General features: G+C 42.1%; 1 protein-coding gene across 2 annotated transcripts in view; it reads right to left on the bottom strand.

Moving 5' to 3' along the window:
- The window catches only part of smek1 (SMEK homolog 1, suppressor of mek1 (Dictyostelium)), a 139,730-nt gene that overhangs the window by 38,374 nt on the left and 78,093 nt on the right, over positions 1-23,263 (bottom strand). For both annotated transcript variants that reach the window (XM_038773224.1, XM_038773214.1), the window contains exons 5-8: positions 19,591-19,668; positions 17,854-17,970; positions 14,948-15,064; positions 4,396-4,527 (exon numbers count right to left, since the gene is read on the bottom strand). In XM_038773224.1, the coding sequence (XP_038629152.1) occupies positions 4,396-4,527; positions 14,948-15,064; positions 17,854-17,970; positions 19,591-19,668 (444 nt within the window). The remainder of the gene's footprint in view (positions 1-4,395; positions 4,528-14,947; positions 15,065-17,853; positions 17,971-19,590; positions 19,669-23,263) is intronic.

The raw sequence follows: 23,263 nt of genomic DNA, 5'->3' as shown, positions 1-23,263 counted from the left end.
AGAGGGAGAGAAGAATGATCAGTGATCATGTCAATAATTAGTTTCATAAGAACAGGCTGTAATTTAGCCCCGCAAGTCTGTTTCGCGAATCAATCGAAACCTTATGTAGTGGCCTAATGCTCCAAGCTACTTTCATAAATGATGCCAGCTTTCTATACTTCCACTCCTGAGCCCCATTTTGCTTTTCCTCTATTGCAGCATCAGAATGGTGAAATATGCACCTGTTCACTATCATCTTGCTGTAGACTTGGTTTATTCCACACTTAAAGCCTACTGCCAGAAAATTCTGGAGTGTGTATTTTTCTCACAAATATTCTCACTCACGGGAAAATCACCGTGTTTGGAATTTAAGTTGGATGATGTGCATTAAAGAGCTTGCCATTGGAGCAATTTTTTTTTTATTTTTTTTAAATACAGCCTTACAGGAATATCCAAATCTATTGTGTGAAGTACAGGCAGCTTTCAACATGAAGAAAACAATTTAAGCAGGGTTAGAACACACAAAATGAAGTATTGCATCTTAATGAGTGAACAAATTAAGGCATCAATGGGTATATTCAGTAGTGTGGGTGACGACTCTATGGAGTATTTATTACTGGTGTATTTCTGCACTAACCCCAAGGCAAATATACCTGAAATAAATCAGTTTCAAGGCCTCGCTCTCTCTGACTCGATGCCTCAAAGGGATTGTTTGGAGAGCAACAAAATAATCTAATTCATCTCCCACAGGCTGCTAAAAAAACGCCACTGCTAGGTTTTTGGAGCATGTATCAATATTAGCTTCTCAGAATTGAGGGATATGGCGAATAGGCAAAGAATTAGAATTAGCATGGTGGCGCAGTGGTTGGCACTGTTGTCTTACGGCGCCGAAGTCCCAGGTTCGATCCCGGCTCTGGGTCACAGTCCGTGTGGAGTTTGCACATTCTCCCCGTGTTTGCGTGGATTTCACCCTCACAACCCAAAGATGTGCAGGTTTGGTGGATTGGCCATGCTAAATTGCGCCTTAATTGGAAAAAGTGAACTGGGCACTCTAAATTTATTTTTAAAAAAGAATTAGAGCTGAGACAGGAGATCAGCCATGATCATATTAAATGGAGGAGCAAGCTCAAAGGGAATATCAATGGTCTACCTCTGCTCCTGTGTCTTATGTTCTTAGCCACTTTCTTTTTCTTGTCTTGATTCACTGGTTTAGCTAAATTGACCTGCACAAAGCACTCCTGATTTAATTGTGCTAAAATGGAAATCATACTCAATAGCTGGTGACACAAACATCAGCTTAATTGCCTGCTGTGCCCATTGCATCCACCTCCTACCCAATCCTATGCTGATTCACAAATTTTGCAAACTTCCTTGATTTGGGAGTGTATTTTCTTTGCTGAATACAACATCAATTGATAGATGTTCCTTTTACTGGCCCTTTGAAAAGCTGAGGGTATTATCCTCATTAGCCTCAAAACTCTTTGGGTATCAGACAATCCGATAGGCTGATAACAGAAAGAGGGAATAACTTGCTTTTTTTCTACAGCTCTCATATCACAACAATAAAATGCATGCATACACATAGAGTTTATCAAAAAATGATTATTTGAAATTTAATGCTGAAAGCATTAACAATTTTTGATCTGCTAATAATAATAATTGCTCATATCACAAGTAGGCTTCAATGAAGTTACTGTGAAAAGCCCCTAGTCGTTACTTTCCGTCGCCTGTTCGGGGAGGCCGGTATGGGAATTGAACCCGCGCTGCTGCCTTGTTCTGCATTACAAGTCAGCTGTTTAGCCCACTGTGCTAAACCAGCCCCAAGCAATGTTACTTGGGAAACAATTTCTATTGGTGAAGAAATTAAGGGATAAAAAGAAGTGGAAATTTTAAAACCTCCTGGCCTAGGGCTTATAAGAATCAATGGGAAAGGACTTCAACAACAAAACAGAGACGTGAGATATCTAATGCAAGGCACACTGCAACATCGGAATAAATGTATCATTTAGGAAAATATATTGAGTATTTATCACCATATACAAACTGCGCTTGCTAACTGTGGAATGGGAAAGCAAATCCTGGAAAAAAGCTTTGCTCTGGAGAGCTCAAACTAATGTTTACAATTGTGCAAGACTTCACCTGCTGAACTAATAAAAATTCCCAGATGAGACATCTTCTAGCCAAACTGGTGTATGATAAACCAGCCACAGTTAATTCGGATGTAACTTCTATCTCTTCTTAAGGCATTGACTGATGCATTCTTTAATACCCCACTCAAGGAGTTACACAGGCATGGTTGCATGTACAGATTTCAATTACAACTTAATTTCTATAATGTTCTGCATGTAGGTAGATACAAACCAGGATGGGCATAGAGCAGTAAAGATGGGGGAAGTGCTAATGGAAGAGAAAAACATGGAGAAAGTGACAAGGTGTCAGTACTGAAGAAGGAAATTTGGAGGCAGCAGGGTTAAGTGCTGAAACAGTATCTGTCAATGGTGTTCAATAAAGGGGAGCTTGAAAGAGAGATTATGTAAAGAGGGTTGGGAAATGCCAAGGAGGAATTTTAATACAGGAATAAGTAGCTTTCCTTTAGGAACTTTTCCTTTGTCAGTCTAGGCTCAATGTGTAGCACTCTCACGTCGGAGTCAGAAAGTTGTGATTTCAAGTCCTACTCCAGGAGCTGAGTATAACAATCTAGCTGGCACACCATCATAGCACAAGGGACTACTGCTCCATGAGAGGTGCCACCTATTTTTAGATATTAATTTGAGGCTCTGTCTGTCCCCTCAGATAGACTTGAGAGATCCCATGCCACTATTTCAAAGATGTGGAGATGCCGGCGTTGAACTGGGGTGAGCACAGTAAGAAGTCTTACAACACCAGGTTAAAGTCCAACATGTTTGTTTCAAACACTAGCTTTCGGAGCACTGCTCCTTCCTCAGGTGAATGAAGAGGTATGTTCCAGAAACATATATATAGACAAATTCAAAGATGCCAGACAATGCTTAGAATGCGAGTATTGCAGGTAATTAAATCTTTACAGATCCAGATCGCATTCTAAGCATTGTCTGTCTTCTTTGAATTTGTCTATATATATATGTTTCTGGAACATACCTCTTCATTCACCTGAGGAAGGAGCTGTGCTCCGAAAGCTCGTGTTTGAAACAAACATGTTGGACTTTAACCTGGTGTTGTAAGACTTCTTACTGTACTATTTCAAAGGACAGCACGGGTGTTCTCGTCAGTGTCCTGGCCAACATATATTCCTCAATTGATAACACAAAAAGTAGATACCTGGTCATTATCATTTTGCTGCTTGTGGGAGCTTGCTGTGTGCAAATTGGCTGCAGCATTTCCTACAACAGTGACTGCACATCAGGAGTTTTCATTGACAGTAAAGTGCATTGAGATGGGCAGTGGCTGCGAAAGGCACTTTTTTTTAAATTTAAGAATACGCAATTCATTTTTCCAACTCGGGGGCAATTTAGCATGGCCAATCCACCTATCCTGCATATCTTTGGGTTGTAGGGGCAAAACCTATGCAAACATGGGGAGAATATGCAAACTCCACACGGATAGTGACCCAGGGCTGGGATCGAACTTGCGACCTCAGTGTTGTGAGGCAGCAGTGCTAACCTCTGTGCCACCATGCTGTCCCCTTTCTTTCTTTACATGGTAACCAGTGTGCCTTGTCAAGGAAAGACGATTTGAGATGCATGCTGTATAGATGTGTGCATGAGCAGAAGGGACAGGGCATTCCGGATGTTTCAGATTATGTTTAGGAAGTGAGAAGGATGGGGGAACCTTATTGAAACTTACAGGATAATGCGAGGCCTGGATAGAGTTAACGTGGAGAGGAGGTTTCCACTTGTAGGAGAAACTAGAACCAGAGAACGCCATCTCAGACTAAAGAGACAATCCTTTAAAACAGAGATGAACAGGAATTTCTTCAGCCAGAGGGTGGTGAATCTGTGGAACTCTTTGCCGCAAAAGGCTGTGGAGGCCAAATCACAGTGTCTTTACGACAGAGATAGATAGATTCTTGATTAATAAGGGGTTATGGGGAGAAGGCAGGAGAATGGGGATGAGAAAATATCAGCCATGATTGAATGGCGGAGCAGACTCGATGGGTCGAGTGCCCCAATTCTGCTCCTATGTCTTATGGTCTAATGAGAGCATTGGTGAAATTGCTTTGTGGCAGAGGTGGAGGCAGTCGCCAATGTTTTGAAGCTCAAAGAAAGCAACCTTGGTAAAGGATAAAATGCAGTGAAGGAAGCAGAGTTCAAGACTGAGCAAAAATGTTGAGGGTCAACACCACTGGACTCTTCTATACAGACACAGAGTAGAAAATGGACACTTTGAACACCTGGATAACTGGAACATCAAATATAACTTAAAAAAATATATACTTACATTGGCTGTAGCTAACATGTTCTCGGGGTCAACTAAAGTGCGGAGTAGTCCCATAAGTTGGACTGCACCGCCCAGCTCAGGATCTGGATCACAGATCATATGTTCAATGATGAGATTGATAAGGAGGATATCCTAAAAGAAAGTACATCAATAGCTATAAGATTCATAAGTAGCACACCCAACTAAACACAACACAAGTGGCACAAGCATATGTTCTTAGTTTTTCTGTCATTTAATTCAGGAATGTGTGTTGACTTAGGTTTTCTCCTTGGGTTTGTGTGTAATCAAAGACACTTGAAAGTGCCATGCTAATTTTGTTGATCATATTCATGATTCCGTTTTCTGTACGGCAACAAACGGGTTGTCTGATACTCAGCACCAAATTTCTTCCAACTAAATACCAATAAGGCTGAAGCCATCATCTTTGGTCCCCTCCGCAAAGTCCGTTCCCTAGCTAAGGACTCCAACCTTCTGCTGACAACTGTCTGTGGCTAAACCAAACAGTTTGCAAACTTGGTACATTTGACCCCAAAATTAGATTCAACCACATTAGCACCATCACTGCCTATTTTCAGCTCTGTAACAGTGCCCCACTCTATCCCTACCTTTACTTGATGCTGAAAACCTCATCTTACCCTTGTCACATCTTAATTTCACTATTCTAATTCATTGCTGGCGGGTCTCTCACGTTCTACTGGCTGTAAGATTGAAGTGATCTAAAACTCTTGTGCGAGTTAGAACACAGGCAACAAAGTCCCATTCACCCATCAACCTGTGTTTGCTGACCTGCTTTGGTTCCCAGTTAAGCAATACCATGATTTGAAAACTCTCATCCTTGTTTTCAAATCCCTCTCTGACCTTCCCCCTCCCCACCCCCACAAACTCCTCCAGCCCCACAACCAAGATATCTGCACTCCTCTAATTCTGGTCTGTCCCGCACTTCCAATTTTAACTGCTCTCCTATTAGTAGCAGTTTCTTTAGCTGCCATACCCCAAGACCTGGAATTTCCTTCCTTTTCTTCCTCAAGGTGCTCATTAAAAACATCTTCTGACCAAGCTCCAGCACATTTGCCCTAATATCGCTTTGTAACATTGGAATTGGGAGGTCTGGGTAAGCCTACAATAAAATTATTAACTCATTAAAATATGGCCCCTTGAGTTTGCCCTGCCATTACTAAGATTAAGGCAGAACCTCAACTTCACGTCCCTGACTGACTTCCATATCTCTCGATCTGCTTGGATTTCAAGAACCTATTGATCTCAATCTTGAATATACTTAATGATGAAGTATTCACACGTCTCTGGGTTGGAGAATTCTGTATGGCCCTGCAATGATGTTTGATAATGTTCCTGTAAAGTGATTTTGGATATTTTACCACACTGAAGGCATTATATGCATACAAGCTGTTGCTGTGTTTCTGACAACCATTAATTAATTTTCTTTTATGAATATACAATTGTTCTATAATTTCCTGTAAACCAGGGCTAATTAGATTATAGTGATTAAATAAGTTGAATTATGTTTTTATCAGGTTCAATTTGAAATATTTTGTTGTCACAGTGGGCATAAATTTCAGTGAAAACAGCAGACGGTCTGAGCTGACAAATGCAAGCCTTTTATGTATGCTCATTGCATTCACTGTCAAAAGTAACACGTCACAATCTTTCTGCATACCCTTCAAGCAGGGCTGCACAAAGACCACAGGAGAACTCTATAGTCCAATTACATCTCCTAATTATTTCTTGAAATATTGTAATTTCTGGTTTCACACTTCAATTTGTGCATGAGCTTCAATGGGTGATAGAATGTTTTACGCTAAGGAATTGTAGCTATGACATTTTTAAGCTAAGTACTTTACACAAGAAAAAGTGAGTGAATAATTGGAAATCACAAATATAGTATGTTTTGCATACTTTACATGAGTAGTTTCCAAGTTCCCCATTTGTTGTTATAGAAAGTTGAAAAATGCTGGATTTTGGTATATGTGAAGGATGTACACTGTAAAATTGTCAGTATTAAATGGATACTTGGTGTGCAGGCATAGGTGATGGCTCTACTGGATAAGGCAAAAAAGAGTCAGTAGGACTCTCATCTGAACAGAGGTAAGTTTGGATCTGAAAGGTTCTCTCTCCAAAGATTCTGCACTGAGAAAAGCAAGTAAAACCCTGGTTGTTAACGTTATTCATGAGTGGTATTTAATGTATATTGGTTTACTTAATTGGAATATTGTGGCAGGTTTAGGAAGTTAAGGTTTTTTCTTTTACTTAAGAACTGTTGTAACTGTTAACTGCAAAGCCATTTCTCTGTTGCTAATGTGGTTAATTCTGTGATTAGATTAAAGTTTGTTTTCACATAAAAGATATATATTGGTCAGTGTTATCACTCTTGTGGTGCAGTAACATTTCCCCAGTTTTATAAACACTTTTGTCAGAACATAGAACATAGAACATAGAACGATACAGCGCAGTACAGGCCCTTCGGCCCTCGATGTTGCACCGACATGGAAAAAAAATCTAAAGGCCATCTAACCTACACTATGCCCTTATCATCCATATGCTTATCCAATAAATTTTTAAATGCCCTCAATGTTGGCGAGTTCACTACTGTTGCAGGTAGGGCATTCCACGGCCTCACCACTCTTTGCGTAAAAAACCCACCTCTCACCTCTGTCCTATATCTATTACCCCTCAATTTAAGGCTATGTCCCCTCGTGCTAGCCACCTCCATCCGCGGGAGAAGGCTCTCGCTGTCCACCCTATCTAACCCTCTGATCATTTTGTATGCCTCTATTAAGTCACCTCTTAACCTTCTTCTCTCTAACGAAAACAACCTCAAGTCCATCAGCCTTTCCTCATAAGATTTTCCCTCCATACCAGGCAACATCCTGGTAAATCTCCTCTGCACCCGTTCCAAAGCTTCCACGTCCTTCCTGTAATGAGGCGACCAGAACTGTACGCAATACTCCAAATGCGGCCGTACTAGAGTTTTGTACAACTGCAACATGACCTCATGGCTCCGGAACTCAATCCCTCTACCAATAAAGGCCAACACACCATAGGCCTTCTTCACAACCCTATCAACCTGGGTGGCAACTTTCAGGGATCTATGTACATGGACACCGAGATCCCTCTGCTCATCCACACTGCCAAGAATTTTACCATTAGCCAAATATTCCACATTTCTGTTATTCTTTCCAAAGTGAATCACCTCACACTTCTCCACATTAAACTCCATTTGCCACCTCTCAGCCCAGCTCTGCAGCTTATCTATGTCCCTCTGTAACCTGCAACATCCTTCCGCACTGTCTACAACTCCACCGACTTTAGTGTCGTCTGCAAATTTACTCACCCATCCTTCTGCGCCCTCCTCTAGGTCATTTATAAAAATGACAAACAGCAACGGCCCCAGAACAGATCCTTGTGGTACGCCACTCGTAACTGAACTCCATTCTGAACATTTCCCATCAACTACCACTCTCTGTCTTCTTTCAACTAGCCAATTTCTGATCCACATCTCTAAATCACCCTCAATCCCCAGCCTTCGTATTTTCTGCAATAGCCGACCGTGGGGAACCTTATCAAACGCTTTACTGAAATCCATATACACCACATCAACTGCTCTACCCTCGTCTACCTGTTCAGTCACCTTCTCAAAGAACTCGATAAGGTTTGTGAGGCATGACCTACCCTTCACAAAACCATGCTGACTGTCCCTAATCATATTATTCCTATCTAGATGATTATAAATCGTATCTTTTATAATCCTCTCCAAGACTTTACCCACCACAGACGTTAGGCTCACCGGCCTATAGTTACCGGGGTTATCTCTACTCCCCTTCTTGAACAAAGGGACCACATTTGCTATCCTCCAGTCCTCTGGCACTATTCCTGTAGCCAATGATGACCTAAAAATCAAAGCCAAAGGCTCAGCAATCTCTTCCCTGGCTTCCCAGAGAATCCTAGGATAAATCCCATCCGGCCCCGGGGACTTATCTATTTTCACCTTGTCCAGAATTGCCAACACTTCTTCCCTACGCACCTCAATGCCATCTATTCTAATAGCCTGGGTCTCAGCATTCTCCTCCACAATATTATCTTTTTCTTGAGTGAATACTGACGAAAAGTATTCATTTAGTATCTCGCTTATCTCCTCAGCCTCCACACACAACTTCCCACCACTGTCCTTGACTGGCCCTACTCTTACCCTAGTCATTCTTTTATTCCTGACATACCTATAGAAAGCTTTTGGGTTTTCCTTGATCCTACCTGCCAAAGACTTCTCATGTCCCCTCCTTGCTCGTCTCAGCTCTCTCTTTAGATCCTTCCTCGCTTCCTTGTAACTATCAAGCGCCCCAACTGAAACTTCATGCCTCATCTTCACATAGGCCTCCTTCTTCCTCTTAACAAGAGATTCCACTTCTTTGGTAAACCACGGTTCCCTCGCTCGACCCCTTCCTCCCTGCCTGACTGGTACGTACTTATCAAGAACATGCAATAGCTGTTCCTTGAACAAGCTCCACATATCCAGTGTGCCCAACCCTTGCAGCCTACTTCTCCAACCAACACATCCTAAGTCATGTCTAATGGCATCATAATTGCCCTTCCCCCAGCTATAACTCTTGCCCTGCGGGGTATACTTATCCCTTTCCATCACTAACGTAAAGGTCACCGAATTGTGGTCACTGTTTCCAAAGTGCTCACCTACCTCCAGATCTAACACCTGGCCTGGTTCATTACCCAAAACCAAATCCAATGTGGCCTCGCCTCTTGTTGGCCTGTCAACATATTGTGTCAGGAAACCCTCCTGCACACATTGTACAAAGAATGACCCATCTAATGTACTCGAACTATATCTTTTCCAGTCAATATTTGGAAAGTTAAAGTCTCCCATAACAACTACCCTGTTACTTTCGCTCTTTTCCAGAATCATCTTCGCCATCCTTTCCTCTACATCCCTAGAACTATTAGGTGGCCTATAGAAAACTCCCAACAGGGTGACCTCTCCTTTCCTGTTTCTAACCTCAGCCCATACTACCTCGGAAGAAGAGTCCCCATCTAGCATCCTTTCCGCCACCGTAATACTGTCCTTGACTAGCAGCGCCACACCTCCCCCTCTTTTGCCCCCTTCTCTGAGCTTACTAAAACACCTAAACCCCGGAACCTGCAACAACCATTCCTGTCCCTGCTCTATCCATGTCTCTGAAATGGCCACAACATCGAAGTCCCAGGTACCAACCCATGCTGCCAGTTCCCCAACCTTATTTCGTATACTCCTGGCATTGAAGTAGACACACTTCAAACCACCTACCTGAACACTGGCACCCTCCTGCGAAGTCAAATCTGTGCTCCTGACCTCTATACTCTCAATCTCCCGTACCCCAAAACTACAATCCAGGTTCCCATGCCCCTGCTGAATTAGTTTAAACCCCCCCAAAGAGCACTAACAAATCTCCCCCCCAGGATATTGGTGCCCCTCAGGTTCAGATGTAGACCATCCTGTCTATAGAGGTCCCACCTTCCCCAGAAAGAGCCCCAGTTATCCAGAAATCTGAATCCCTCCCGCCTGCACCATCCCTGTAGCCACGTGTTTAATTGCTCTCTCTCCCTATTCCTCATCTCACTATCACGTGGCACGGGCAACAACCCAGAGATAACAACTCTGTTTGTTCTCGCTCTGAGCTTCCATCCTAGCTCCCTAAAGGCCTGCCTGACATCCTTGTCCCCTTTCCTACCTATGTCGTTAGTGCCAATGTGGACTACGACTTGGGGCTGCTCCCCCTCCCCCTTAAGGACCCGGAAAACACGATCCGAGACATCACGTACCCTTGCACCTGGGAGGCAACATACCAAACGTGAGTCTCTCTCGCTCCCACAAAATCTCCTATCTGTGCCTCTGACTATTGAGTCCCCAATTACTAATGTTCTACTCCTTTCCCCCCTTCCCTTCTGAGCAACAGGGACAGACTCCGTGCCAGAGGCCCGTACCCCATGGCTTACCCCTGGTAAGTCGTCCCCCCCACAAGTATCCAAAACGGTATACTTGTTACTCAGGGGAACGACCGCAGGGGGTCCCTGCACTGACTGCTTCTTCCCAGTCCCTCTTACAGTTACCCACCTATCTCCAGTCTTTGGTGTAACTACTTCCCTGAAGCTCCTATCTATGACCCCCTCTGCCTCCCGAATGATCCGAAGTTCATCCAGCTCAAGCTCCAGGTCCCTAACACGGTTTTTGAGGAGCTGGAGTTGGGTGCACTTCCCACAGATGAAATCAGCAGGGACACTGACGGCGTCCCTCACCTCAAACATTCTGCAGGAGGAGCATTGTACTGCCTTCCCTGACATCACCTCTAGATTTAAAAAAAAAACAAGAAAAAGAAAAAGAAAGAAGAGCTTACCTGATATTACCTCAAACCCTGCTCCCGCTGAAAGGTAAGCAAATTTAAAGGCACTCACTCACCTTCACGACAGGCCCCTGCTCCCGCTTCCCAACCACCGTGGGGTGGGGGGGTTGGTTAGAGGAGGAGGTAGGGTGGGAAACACTCACGAAGTGTTTCGGGTTTAACTGTCACTTGCCAACAGCCTCTCCACAAACCACCTTCAACTTAGGCTGACCGCACTGCACGTATGCAAATTCCCCCAGAACAGCTGATCAGTAGCTCTGCTCTGCTGCCCTCTGCTGGATGATTGCCTTCACTCAAACTCCTTGGGTCTACTTCGCAGATTCACCTTCAACTTAGGCTGACCGCACTGCACGTATGCAAATTCCCCCAGAACAGCTGATCAGTAGCTCTGCTCTGCTGCCCTCTGCTGGATGATTGCCTTCACTCAAACTCCTTGGGTCTACTTCGCAGATTCACCTTCAACTTAGGCTGACCGCACTGCACGTATGCAAATTCCCCCAGAACAGCTGATCAGTAGCTCTGCTCTGCTGCCCTCTGAAGGAAGATCCGTCTCTGCAGTGGAAGCAGCTGCATCAACACTGAATAGTCAGTGCGGAGATGAGCAGCAAAGTGGCATTAGGTAACAAATAAAGGGCAATTTTTTTTTTAAAGCTTCAAATAACCAGATAGCAGCTTGTTTTCACAGTGAGGCGTCAGAGTTTACAACACAATAATAGGTAATTCTGCAGAATAAGTTTATGAGTTGCGCACAGTACAGGCCTCCTCTCACCTAACACAACTCAGTCTATCAATGCACCCTATCAATCTTTTCTCACTCACATACTTATCTAGCTTTGTCATGAATATATCTACGCTATTTGTCTAAACTATCCCATGTGGTAGCAGATTCAGACTTAGTAATGCTTAAATGCTGCTACATCTGGGCAAGTTCTGTTTAGATTAATTTACTTTGGAAAAGTAAGGGATGAAGTTGAAACTTATAGTAGAAGTTTTTGAAAAGTTAAAAAATAAATGTAATAAATAATTTCAAGGTGTGACCTTCTGTTCTCCTGCCCCAGGATGATATAAAATTAACTTATTTCCTCTTTTCAATTCTCTATCAAGGAGAAGATTACCAATGGGTGACATAGTTAAAAGTGCTAATGGAGACTTCCATTAGTTTTTGTTGTGGAATTAGAAGTCCAGAGTGTGCCACAAAGTGTTTTATGAATTTCAGCTCGATGCCGTTTTGTGTGCGAGAATTGTTGAAACATCAACTGTTGCCCTTGTCCAATTTCCATGCTCAGTTTTAACTATGTGCATGTATATTTTAATTATCCTCCCACAGCTCCCCGCCCACCACCCCTCCCTGCTCACATTTCAGAATAGCTTCCTCTCCTATAAGAAAGTGATCTATCGCTGGTAAGTATTGGAAACGGTTTTGGCATCAATCTTACAAGACCTTGCTGCACTGCAAAAGGGGTGCTGAACTGACCCAAGTACCAATAGCTCGTCCCATCTCTGTCATTCACACAAAACCCAATTCCCCAGGCAATCAAATATTATATAACAAGGAGGTGGAGGTGAAAGTGAAACTGTAAGGAAAACTAAATATCATCTTTGCCTTACTTCTGTCTCAGGTATACAAATATCAAATACCTATTTTTATACCTAAAAGTATAGCAATGATCTCTTATGGTAAACTATTTTAGCAGATTCATATTGATGCTGTATTTTGGTTCTTAGGAATTTGTGCTAAAATATATAATGCTTAATACTATACTGAAGCATTATCATGTACCCAATCACTAAACTCCTTACCAAAAGGACATTAGTGAACCTGATGGGATTTTAAACAATACGATAGTTTCACAGAAACCATTACTTAGTATTTTATTCTAAACTTAATGGCTCTGTAACTTTAAAGACTTGTAATTGTTTCTATTTTAGTCCTCGAGCGATGAGATTCATGGATTGATTCGACATCTGAAGGATAAGTGAGGATTCCAATGACATGGTAAAACCAGATACGTACAGCATGCAAATTCGCAGCATGTGTAAACAACATTTTTGACACTTGAGGAATCAAACCCCTACTGCAATTTTGGGACAGCAGAAAGTTGCTGGTTCAAAGCTCAAACACTCGAGTGCAGAATTTAGTGAGCAACACATCGTCAGAAACAATGCCCTTCAGGTGGGGTGCTAAACTAAGGTTCTGCCTAACTGCTCATGATGAGATATTAAAAGTTGCATGGGTACTATTTAAAAAGGAGCAGAGTTTTCCTGGTGCCCAAGCCAACAAAAGACCGAAAAACACCAAAACACAGATTTGAGTGGCACACTCTATCTTTGCCAGTGAAGTGATGCAGAACCAGAGTAGATGCTGCTTTTGGCGGCTATATAACAGTCAGTGCACTTCAAAAAAAAATTGTGTGTGAAGCTGAGAGCGATGTTTAGCTGTACAATAATTTGACAATCATGAGTAACTCCAATTTAGTTCAGTTGGGAAGTCAGCAGCTAATGCAGAACAGTACTGTAAAATGGCTCAGCATTGTGTGCAAAACACAATCCTTATTAAATCTAGAACTTAGATTGGCTTAATGTGTGAATGGATATTATTTCATTGCACAGCACAAACATCCCTCCCCTTAATGAATACGAGGTATTCCCAATTACACATATTTAAAAGCAATAATATTCCAAAACAGAAGGACATAGAATTTACAGCAAAGGACAGGCTGTTTGACCCGAACGGTCCATGTTGATGTTTGTCCTTCAGGAAGAGCAATCAAAATCACAGCCCCATACTTCCACATCCTTCTATTCCATTTCCTTTATCTATTCTTAAATGTTTACATGAAATGAAAATCGCTTATTGTCACGAGTAGGCTTCAATGAAGTTACTGTGAAAAGTCTCGGCTTCAATCAGTAACTCTTGATAGTACTTTCCACAATCTCATAACATTTATAAAAACACTTCTCCTATTCTGTTCTAAGTTCTACATTCAATTTTATATGAATATCGTATATGTATATGTAAGCCCCTCAATCCCTGGAAGCATTTCATCAACTCTGTCCCAAGCTTTCACAATCTTAAATATGTGTATCAAAAAACCCTTAATGTTTTTTAACAAAACGCTAACTTTTCAACTTTTATACCATATTCCCTCATACCTAGCAGCACTCTAATGAATCAGTAGTGTACCCACCTCTGCTGCCTCAACACCCTTTAAAATGGTTGAAAGTCCAACAATGTCCTCCAATGAGGGGCGGCACGGTGGTCAACACTAATGCCTCACGGCGCTGAGGACCCGGGTTCGATCCCATCCCCGAAACACTGCTCTTGTGGAGTTTGCACATTCTCCTTGTGTCAGCGTGGGTCTCACCCCCACAGCCCAAAGATGCAGCGTAGGTGGAATGGCCATGCTAAAATGCCCCTTAATTGGGAAAAAAAAAATCGGGTTCTCTAAATTCATAATGAAAAACAATGTTCTCCAATGTGATTCTTACTAAGGTTTTATAAAACAAAAACTTGCATTGAAAGGGCATCTTTCATAGCCTCGGGACATTCCAAAGCACCTTGCAGTCAATGATTTACTCTTGAAATATAGTCACTATTATAAAGAGGGTTTCACAGCAACCAATATGTGTGCAGCAAGGTCCCACAAACATAAATGTTCAGACAATCTGCATGTTCGCTGAAGAATAAAAAAAATTAGCCAGGACTTCAGAACTCCCCATTCTTCCTCGATAATGGATCTTTTACTTTTTACCCATCATCCACCTTAAACATTCACTCCCTCTAACACTGGCACACAGTAGCATTAGTGTGTACCATCTTCATGATGCACTGCAGAGACTCACTAAGGCTCCTCTGATAGCACCTTTCTAACTTGTAACCTCCATGTGCAAATTCAACTCCAAGCCACACACCATCCTGATTTAGAAATGTATTGCTGCACTGTTTCTTCACCGTCAAGAACCTGAAACTGCTTCCCTAGCAGTGCAGGCTCATACCTGCACCACCAGCTCTTGGGAAATTATGGATCTGTAACACTTGCTGTCCTTGCCAGCAACACACACACATTAATCCAATTAGCTTGTATAAAGCAAAACGCACAATGTCATGGCAAAGTTCAAACATTTAAGAAATCTAGCTTTCAAGTACTCACGTCATCATTTTGTTGAGCTTCCTGCATCACAAATTCTCGTACCATGGATGGATTGTATTCGACCAAATAGGAAAATATATCAGTGGCTGCACTTCGCACCTGAATGTCATCCATACCCTGAAAAATCAATATAATGGTATACAAAATTATCACACAATAACTAGACTTGGTAAGAAAGAATGAGATCTCAGTAAAATTCTCCCATCAAACCCTTCAATACTGTTACGCCATATTAAGTACAGTATTGTTTTCAAAAAGGAAGAGCACTGGAGACAGAGTAAAAATGTAGTCGCCACAGTCTCAGATGACCATAGGCTTCTTTCCCCTTTGAGGGAGAGAGCTGATTGATAGCGATTTAACCTGAGGACTGCCACACCTCAGGCGAGGGGCAAGGTTGAGAAAGCAGGCCTTCACGAATAACCTCTGAGTACAGGAATTGAGCCCGCACTGCTGGTCCGGCTCTGCTCACGAACCAGCTATCTAGCCAACTGAGCTAAACTGGCCCCAAAAATTATAGGCTGTTTTCCCCTTTGAGGGGGAGAGCTGACTGGTGGTGGTTTAACCCGAGGATCACCACACCTCAGGTCAGGGACACGGTTGAGAAGGCGATGTCTTCATGAATAACCTCAGCCAGTATGGGAATTGAACCCACGCGGTTGGCGTCAGTCTGCATTACGAACCAGCCAATGGAGCTAAACCGGCCCTTCAACCAGTTTATTATTCAAACATTTTACACTCAGGTGCCCTTTTTTTGCGAGATGAGCAAAGGACAAATACAAGTTTATGATTCAACCAAATTTATTATGAAACACAGTAAAACAGTCACCCCCCAACTTAAATTTTCCCAACCAAATAATAATCCCAAGAATCCTAATACTACCCCAGCTGATAAACTCGATAAATTCAGTCAAGCTGCCGGTCCAATTCTCTGAGTCTCGGTTGTCTCAGGTTCTTCGTCCGCGAAGGTGGGTCTCATACTCTGCTTCCTTCCATCCTTTGATCTGTCGTCAAATCTTCTCTGCTACCTCAGCGCTGAGTCTTCACTACTGAGGGTTCCGAGAGGTGATCTGTATGCACCACTTCATGCATTTTTAGAAAGTTCTTTGGCCCTCAGCCAATGAGGTCTTGGGGTGGGGGGTCGAAATACCCAATGGAGTTGCCGATTGAAACTCTGCAGGACACCAGGATATCACCCCCAGGGGTTCATCTCCAGGTACATTGTCACACAAAACCTTATCCCATATAAGGTGATCTAGGTGTCAGAAAGTTTGGCCTCATCTGGGCAATCTACAGCAATCGATCCATTTGAATGGGACTGATTATCTTCCGATGTCTTGTTTGCTGAGCAGGTGCAGACTTGCCCGGGCTGTCTGTCTCTGTCCAGTGCATTAGAACCTGGCTGTTCAAATTCCCATCAGGCGTGTTTGTGGTTTAATTAAAAATGTCCAATTCTTAATCAGGCCGTTGGCCTTTTCACCACAGCTTTGAGTCGAGACCACACTGCATGAAGCAGCCAATCTGGCATTGTTTCTAACTGCAACGTAACAAAACTCAGTTCAAATTCCTTGCAGTTGTTGTCATATTAAAACCGGATGTCTGTGAAAATCTCCTGCATAAATATTACATTTCCACAGACCCTGCCCTACACTAGATTCTGAGAGGATAATGGTCAGGGCAGCAGAGGGAAGATAACCAAAGTGTATAAGTAACCAGACCGATGATTGCTGGCACTGTTGTTCAGGCCTCCTGCAGCTGTAGTTTCAAAGTCTGCGGCTCCCCTCTGTGCCCAACAGATGCATTCCATGCTATTTCTGGAGTCGGATTGGTTCCTCCGAACACTCATTTCCATAAAACAGGCTAAATATACTTGTAGTAGAAGACAGTCCACATTATAAATACTCCTTTACGTGTGCGGAGCTCCCACCATCCCCACATATGGTATGGTAATGTTTCATTCATGTTGAGAAAATAGCTCAACTATTTTAAGATGAGGTGCTCTGCATTTGAGAGATGAAAAGAGAACTTTAAATTAGCAACATAAATGGAAGGCATATAATCCATCCCATGTTGCTCTAACCTATGAGAACTGTGCTTGCATAGCAAAGTGTTCTTTGTAACATACACCATCAACATTAACTCCTTAGCACACAGCAAACTTCTGATTGGGCGTGTTGTGTGAAATGCTCCTGTCACTCAGTCTAAATGGATGTTAAAAAATCTTGGATCGTTTTTTTTCCGTTTTAAATGTTTTTTCCAATTAAGGGGCAATTTAGCTTGGCTAATCCACCTACCCTGTACATCCTTGAGTTGTGGGGGTGAGACCCAAGCAGCCACAGAGAGAATGTGCAAGCTCCACACGGACAGTGACCCAGGGCCAGGATTGAACCTGGATCCTCAGCGCTGTGAGGTAGCAGTGCAAACCACTGTGCCACCTTACTTCCCTTAAATCTTGGATCGTTTTTAATTAAAAGTAAACAAGCATTTGGTCAAAGTGGGTGGTCAAAGAAACCATATAATTTTCTGGTAAAGACTCTTTCTCAATGGGCAACTGCAGCATTGGGGATGGGGATGAGGGAGTCACTGAAAGGGACAATCAGGCAGGATTCAAATTGACTCCTTCAGTCTGATAAAGATTTGGGTGAAAGTGGTGTAATATAATTGGCTTCAGTACTCCTGGACTGGAGGGGGAAAAAGGTAATTAGTCAGGCTTCCTATTGCCATCCACTAACTCCCCCTGAAAACATTTTCAGATGTGGATGTCAGGTGAGGACAGAGGTCGTCATGGTCAAACGGCTTCGTAATACCCACCGTGAGGCTGACATGAAACATTTATGAAATACTGGAGGGCTTAGGTTTTGTTTGGAATTGTACCCTCTACAATTTGCGTATTTTGATTAACAACTTACCAAAATGACCTCAAGAGCTGGCAGTATACCCATATTTGACAATGTCTTGAAGAACGAGTCCCTGTTCTGAGGCTGTAAAGTTTGAGAAAACGCACAAAATTCTTTCAGAAAATTCACCTGAAACAAAAGCAAAATTATATTTTGGGGATCAATTAAACCACCAGGCAACATTCATTCCACGCATTCACTCAGCCCAAGGCACTCATTAAGTTTGCTTTGAGCACGACAATTGCAACTCCATTGCTATGAATAATGCTCCTTACACACTTCACAAGTGGAAGGACATGGGATAGTGTCTGGAGTTCCCCATGTGTAGCTTGAGAATCCAAGGGCGAGATTTTCCGCCCAACCCTCCTCGTGTTTCGCAGCAGTGGATGTGGCGCGCCATTGACCAGTGGTGGGATTTTCTGGTCCTGCCATTGACAACTGGGTTTCCTGTTGAATGTACTCCTAGGCTTCGGGAAACTGGAAAAGCGGCGGAGGTGCACGCACCATTGGCAGACCTGGAAGATTCCATTGTCGTGAATAGCGGGAAAGTTCCAGCCCAAATGTGCCATTCTCAGTTCCTGACAAATGAAACCCAAGTGCTTCTCCATAGGACAGGAGAAAGAGCTTTATACTCTGCAGTATACTTTGATTAGGGCCCATTCGCTTATCCTATGGATGCTGGTATTGCCATGCCTCCTAATAGCATCTTCTTCTGTTCGGTTCAACGTCTTCTATATCCAACAGCTGTGCATGTTAGATGAAAGGCTCAGAGGTAAAAGGGAGCATCAAATCTGCTCAAAGGGTGTATGAGAACATCTGTCAGAAGTCCTCCAAGCTACTATTCTTTACAATTTCTATTTTAAACAACTGTGCAAAATAAGAACCCATCTGATTCACTGATGCCCTTCAGGGAAGGAAATTGGCCACCCTTACCTGGTCTGCCCTACATGTGATTCCAGACCCACCAGCAATGCGGTTGACTCTTTTAAAAATATTTTCCAATTAAGGCAAAATTTTAGAATGGTCAATCCATCTAGCATACACATCTCTGGGTTGTGGGGGTGAGATCTACACAGACAGTGACCCGGAGCCAGGATCGAACCCGGGTCCTCCGCGCCGTGAGGCAACAGTGCTATCCACCGAGCCACTGTACCGCCCGTGGTGGACTCTTAAATACCCTCAGGGGTGACCAATGAACGCTGGCCCAGCCAGCAATGCCCAAATCCCATGGATGAATAATTTTTTTTTAAAAACCTTGTTCAGAGTATTCACATATGTAGGGCTAGATCTTGTGATGCTTCAGATATAGAATTGAGCGTCCCCAATATTAAAAGTACACCAATTAGCAGAAAATAGTTACTTCCAAAGATTGTGTACAGGAACACTGACAGCTGGATGGCACGGTGGTACCGTGGTTAACACTGCTGACTCATGACACTGAGGACCTGGATTTGTTTCCGGCCCCAAATCACTGTCCATGTGGAGTCTGCACATTCTCTGTGGTTGTGTGGGTCTCACACCCAGAAACCACGCCCACAACTCAAAGATGTTCAAGGTAGGTGGATTGGCCAAGCTATATTGCCCCTTAGTGAAAAAAAATACATTTTTTAAAAAGCTCTGGTCCCGTATATTATTCAACCAATTACGTCTTAGATTTGAAACGTCATCCCAAATTTAAATGTGGCCATGATCAACCCTTGCGCATATCTGCAATAGCACATATTCACTCTCAGACATTCCCACACTTACCAGTTCCTGTCTCTTATCATCATCGGTGGCATCATCCGTTAACTGTGCAAAAAGTTCTGTTAGGAACTTCTCATCTTCCTGGAAGATTTAAAACAAAAAGTGCAAGATCTCTGACAAAAGACAGACAGAAGGCCACCTGAGACCGACTGAACAGGGCTTTTTCTCCTTTAGTGTGTGACCAAAACACTTGTTAATACACTAGCACAATAAAAATAACTCACGACCATGACCAAAGAAGTGAAGAGAAATAGATTTATACTTTCAAAGCTATAATCTCTGTGAGAAACAACAGATGCTTAGCCACTGCCTGCAGGTGCTTTGCCAGTCAGTTGTATTGATTTAACAAAATCTTAAATCCACTTGAATACAATGGGCATAGCAGTCTGGTGGTTACGGTACTGGTCTAGCAACCCTGAGAAAATAAGCTCAAATTGAGTTGAAGTCAATAAATAGCTAATTTGTAGGCAGCCAGCAATAAAAACAGAAATAACTATGAGGACTGCCAAATTGTTGTCAAAATTGAACTGCTCACCCTTTGCTCTGGCCTGCATAAGACTCCAGTCCCACATTATGCAGTTGACTCAATTTTCTGAGGGCAACCAGGCATGTGCAACAAGGACATTTTGACTAAAGTCAAATTCCTGTTGTCATTTGGATTTGTTTATTGTCCCGTGTACCAAGGTACAGTGAAAAGTATTTTTCTGCGAGTAGCTCAAACAGATCATTAGTACATGAAAATAAAATAAAAAGAAAATACATTATAGGGCAACAGAAGAACAATGTAAATACATAGACACTGGCATTGGATGAAGCATAAAGGACTATAGTATTAATCAGGTCAGTCCATAAGAGGGTTGCTTAGGAGTCTGGTAATTCTCACTGTATGCAGAAAAGACACTTGACAATAACTTCCAACCTGTGGACTCTACCACCTCTAAAGAAAAGAGAAGAAGGCACAAGGGAACACCTAACCCTTTGTTCCCCTCCAAAGCCATACCAACACGACTTGGAAAACTATAGCTATTCATTAATTTGTCACTCGGCCAAAATTCTGGAACCCTACCTAAAACAGCACTGTGGGTGTTCCTTCACTATACGGACTTCAGCAGTTCAAGGTGGTGGCTTGCCAGCAGCTCCTTGAGCACAATTCGGGAGGGGCAATAAACACTGGCTTTAATAAACACCCATATCTCATGAATGAATGAATTTATTACACACATCTGTTAAGATGGATATTATTACTGATAACAATTAGTCTGGTTTGGCCTAGCCTGAAAATTAAGATATATTGAGGCTTAAAATAAAAATAAATAGTCTACTTGTACAAACATTGTTGCAATATAAAATTGCTGTCCAAACTTGCATTTGCTTACGATGTCAGTAATAATTTCTAAGAGTTGGTGCTATGAAGTTAGACCAAGATACCAATTCTGGCACAGCACATTGCAAGAAAGGGCTAGGAGGCATTTGGCAGAGACGGGGAAGACAGTGGATATGGTTATATATATATATATTTTATTTTTATCATAGAATTTACAGTGCAGAAGGAGGCCATTCGGCCCATCGAGTCTGCACCGGCTCTTGGAAAGAGCACCCTACCCAAGGTCAACACCTCCACCCTATCCCCCTATTCCAGTAACTCCACCCCACTAAGGGCAATCCACCTAACCTGCACATCTTTTGGACTGTGGGAGGAAACCGGAGCACCTAGAGGAAACCCACGCACACACGGGGAGGATGTGCAGACTCCGCACAGACAGTGACCCAAGGCGGAATCGAACCTGGGACCCTGGAGCTGTGAAGCATTTGTGCTATCCACAATGCTACCGTGCTGCCCTTACAGAGTTAAATCGTGCAATGAGGATAGCCAGTGATATTTTTGTTGCACCTCCTATTTTTCACCATCACTAAAAATGATTTGGTACAACCGGACTTAAGAGTATTCAGCATTTTAACTTTTGAAAAAAGTAGCCACTTTTATACAAAAAAAGTATAAAAAATAGTAGTGTTATTACTAGGATTTTAAAAACTTTGCAAAATGCTCAAATTATGTCCATTTGACGTGCAAAAGCACTCAGGTTGATTTTCATTTCCTGTATCAAGAGACCACAATCCGAGCTGTACGGAATAGGCTAAATTACGGGTGGCTATGGGTATGTCAAGTTATTGGTAATCATGGCAATTGAAGATGATAATTACTGACTTTTGTTCACATAGCACACCATCTGAAACATTTTAAAGTTCTTCACATAGCACTCTATTCTGAAGTGCAATGGCTGTAACAGCTATTTTTCATACAGCAAGTTGAATGACCAGATAATCTGTTTACTGGCACCACTGTCTGAGGAGAAAATGTCAGTTTGGACTCTGGGAAATGTCCCTCCTTCTTTTAGAAAGTGTTATTTGTCAAATAAGTGTTTTCGCTAAAAGGAAAAGCGTTGAGTGGTTATTGCTGATCATTCACCAACTATTTTCAGTCAACTCAGATGATTGAGCAAAGTTAAATCACAATATCAGAATACAGTTTGAGGGCATCTGATACAAAGTCAAAATAAGTTAATCTAGCCTTGTGCATACCATCAGTGAAGTCATAGCTAGAATACGGATATGTTGGAGATACAGAGAAGTGCAACAAGGTTAATTTAAAATAATTAAGTTACACAAATTAAGTTACCGTGAACATCTTAAATGCACTTTACTGGATTGAGTATGAAGATGGTTACATAGGCAAAAATCATCCTGAAATGTTAACTTGATTTCTATCTCCAGAGATGCTGCCAGATTTGCTGAGTATTTTTCGTTTTTTATTTCACATTTCCAGTGTTTGCAGCATTTTGCTTTTTTTGGAGTTTTTTTTAAACCAGGAAAGGCCAAAGCGAATTAGTGAATGTTCCTCATCTTAAAAAACTTCTTTTGACATGACAATTCTGGAATAATTGGATTTTTATTAAAACCAGGGCCCCAATGTTGCACTAACAACTATCTCGTAAGCCACAGAAAATTGTACGTTCTGTCTCTTTAAAAACAAAATGCTAGGAGTGAAGGGTTCTATATATTTCTGCAAATTCTGCATATGCTATCAAAAATTTATTAATATAAATACAAAAATTGTGTATGTTCCATTAGCTATGTAATTTAGCTATGTATCCTGAAATAATTGAGGAAAAGTAATTTTCCAGAGTTCAGGAATGAGCTAGCAAAAGTAGTTCATTACTGGAATCTGCTAAGGGCCTGCCAATTTTGTTAACGGACTGCCATTACAAAAGATTTACAATCGTCTTCAACTTGGCCAAAGTTATTTTAAAGCTACTGAAATCATACACGAATGCACAAGCAATGTTGTGCATACATCATAACTCAGTGAAATCTTAAACATCACTCTTTTTAGTAGGTCAAGACTTGCAGTTTTAGCACAAATAGAAAACTTATTTTATTCGTACAAATGTCTTAAAGTGAAAATGTAAATATTCTGGAAATGCCTTCTCTACACGATTTTCTCCCCTGCATTGAAATTAGGACTTTCATCCCCAACACTTCAAAACCCATGGAATACCTTCCCTTCCCACAAGCTCAGTGCCCATCATCAAACCACTAAAGTGCAAATTTATCTTTTAACCTTTGAGGTGTCTGGTATTATGGACCCTCGCCATTACTTCAATATTGTTCAATATTA

Source organism: Scyliorhinus canicula, chromosome 2 (assembly GCF_902713615.1).
Source record: "Scyliorhinus canicula chromosome 2, sScyCan1.1, whole genome shotgun sequence".
Classification (NCBI taxonomy): Eukaryota; Metazoa; Chordata; class Chondrichthyes; order Carcharhiniformes; family Scyliorhinidae; genus Scyliorhinus; species Scyliorhinus canicula.
The sequence above is the reverse complement of the archived record's forward strand: the minus strand, read 5'-3'. Positions and strand labels throughout refer to the sequence as shown.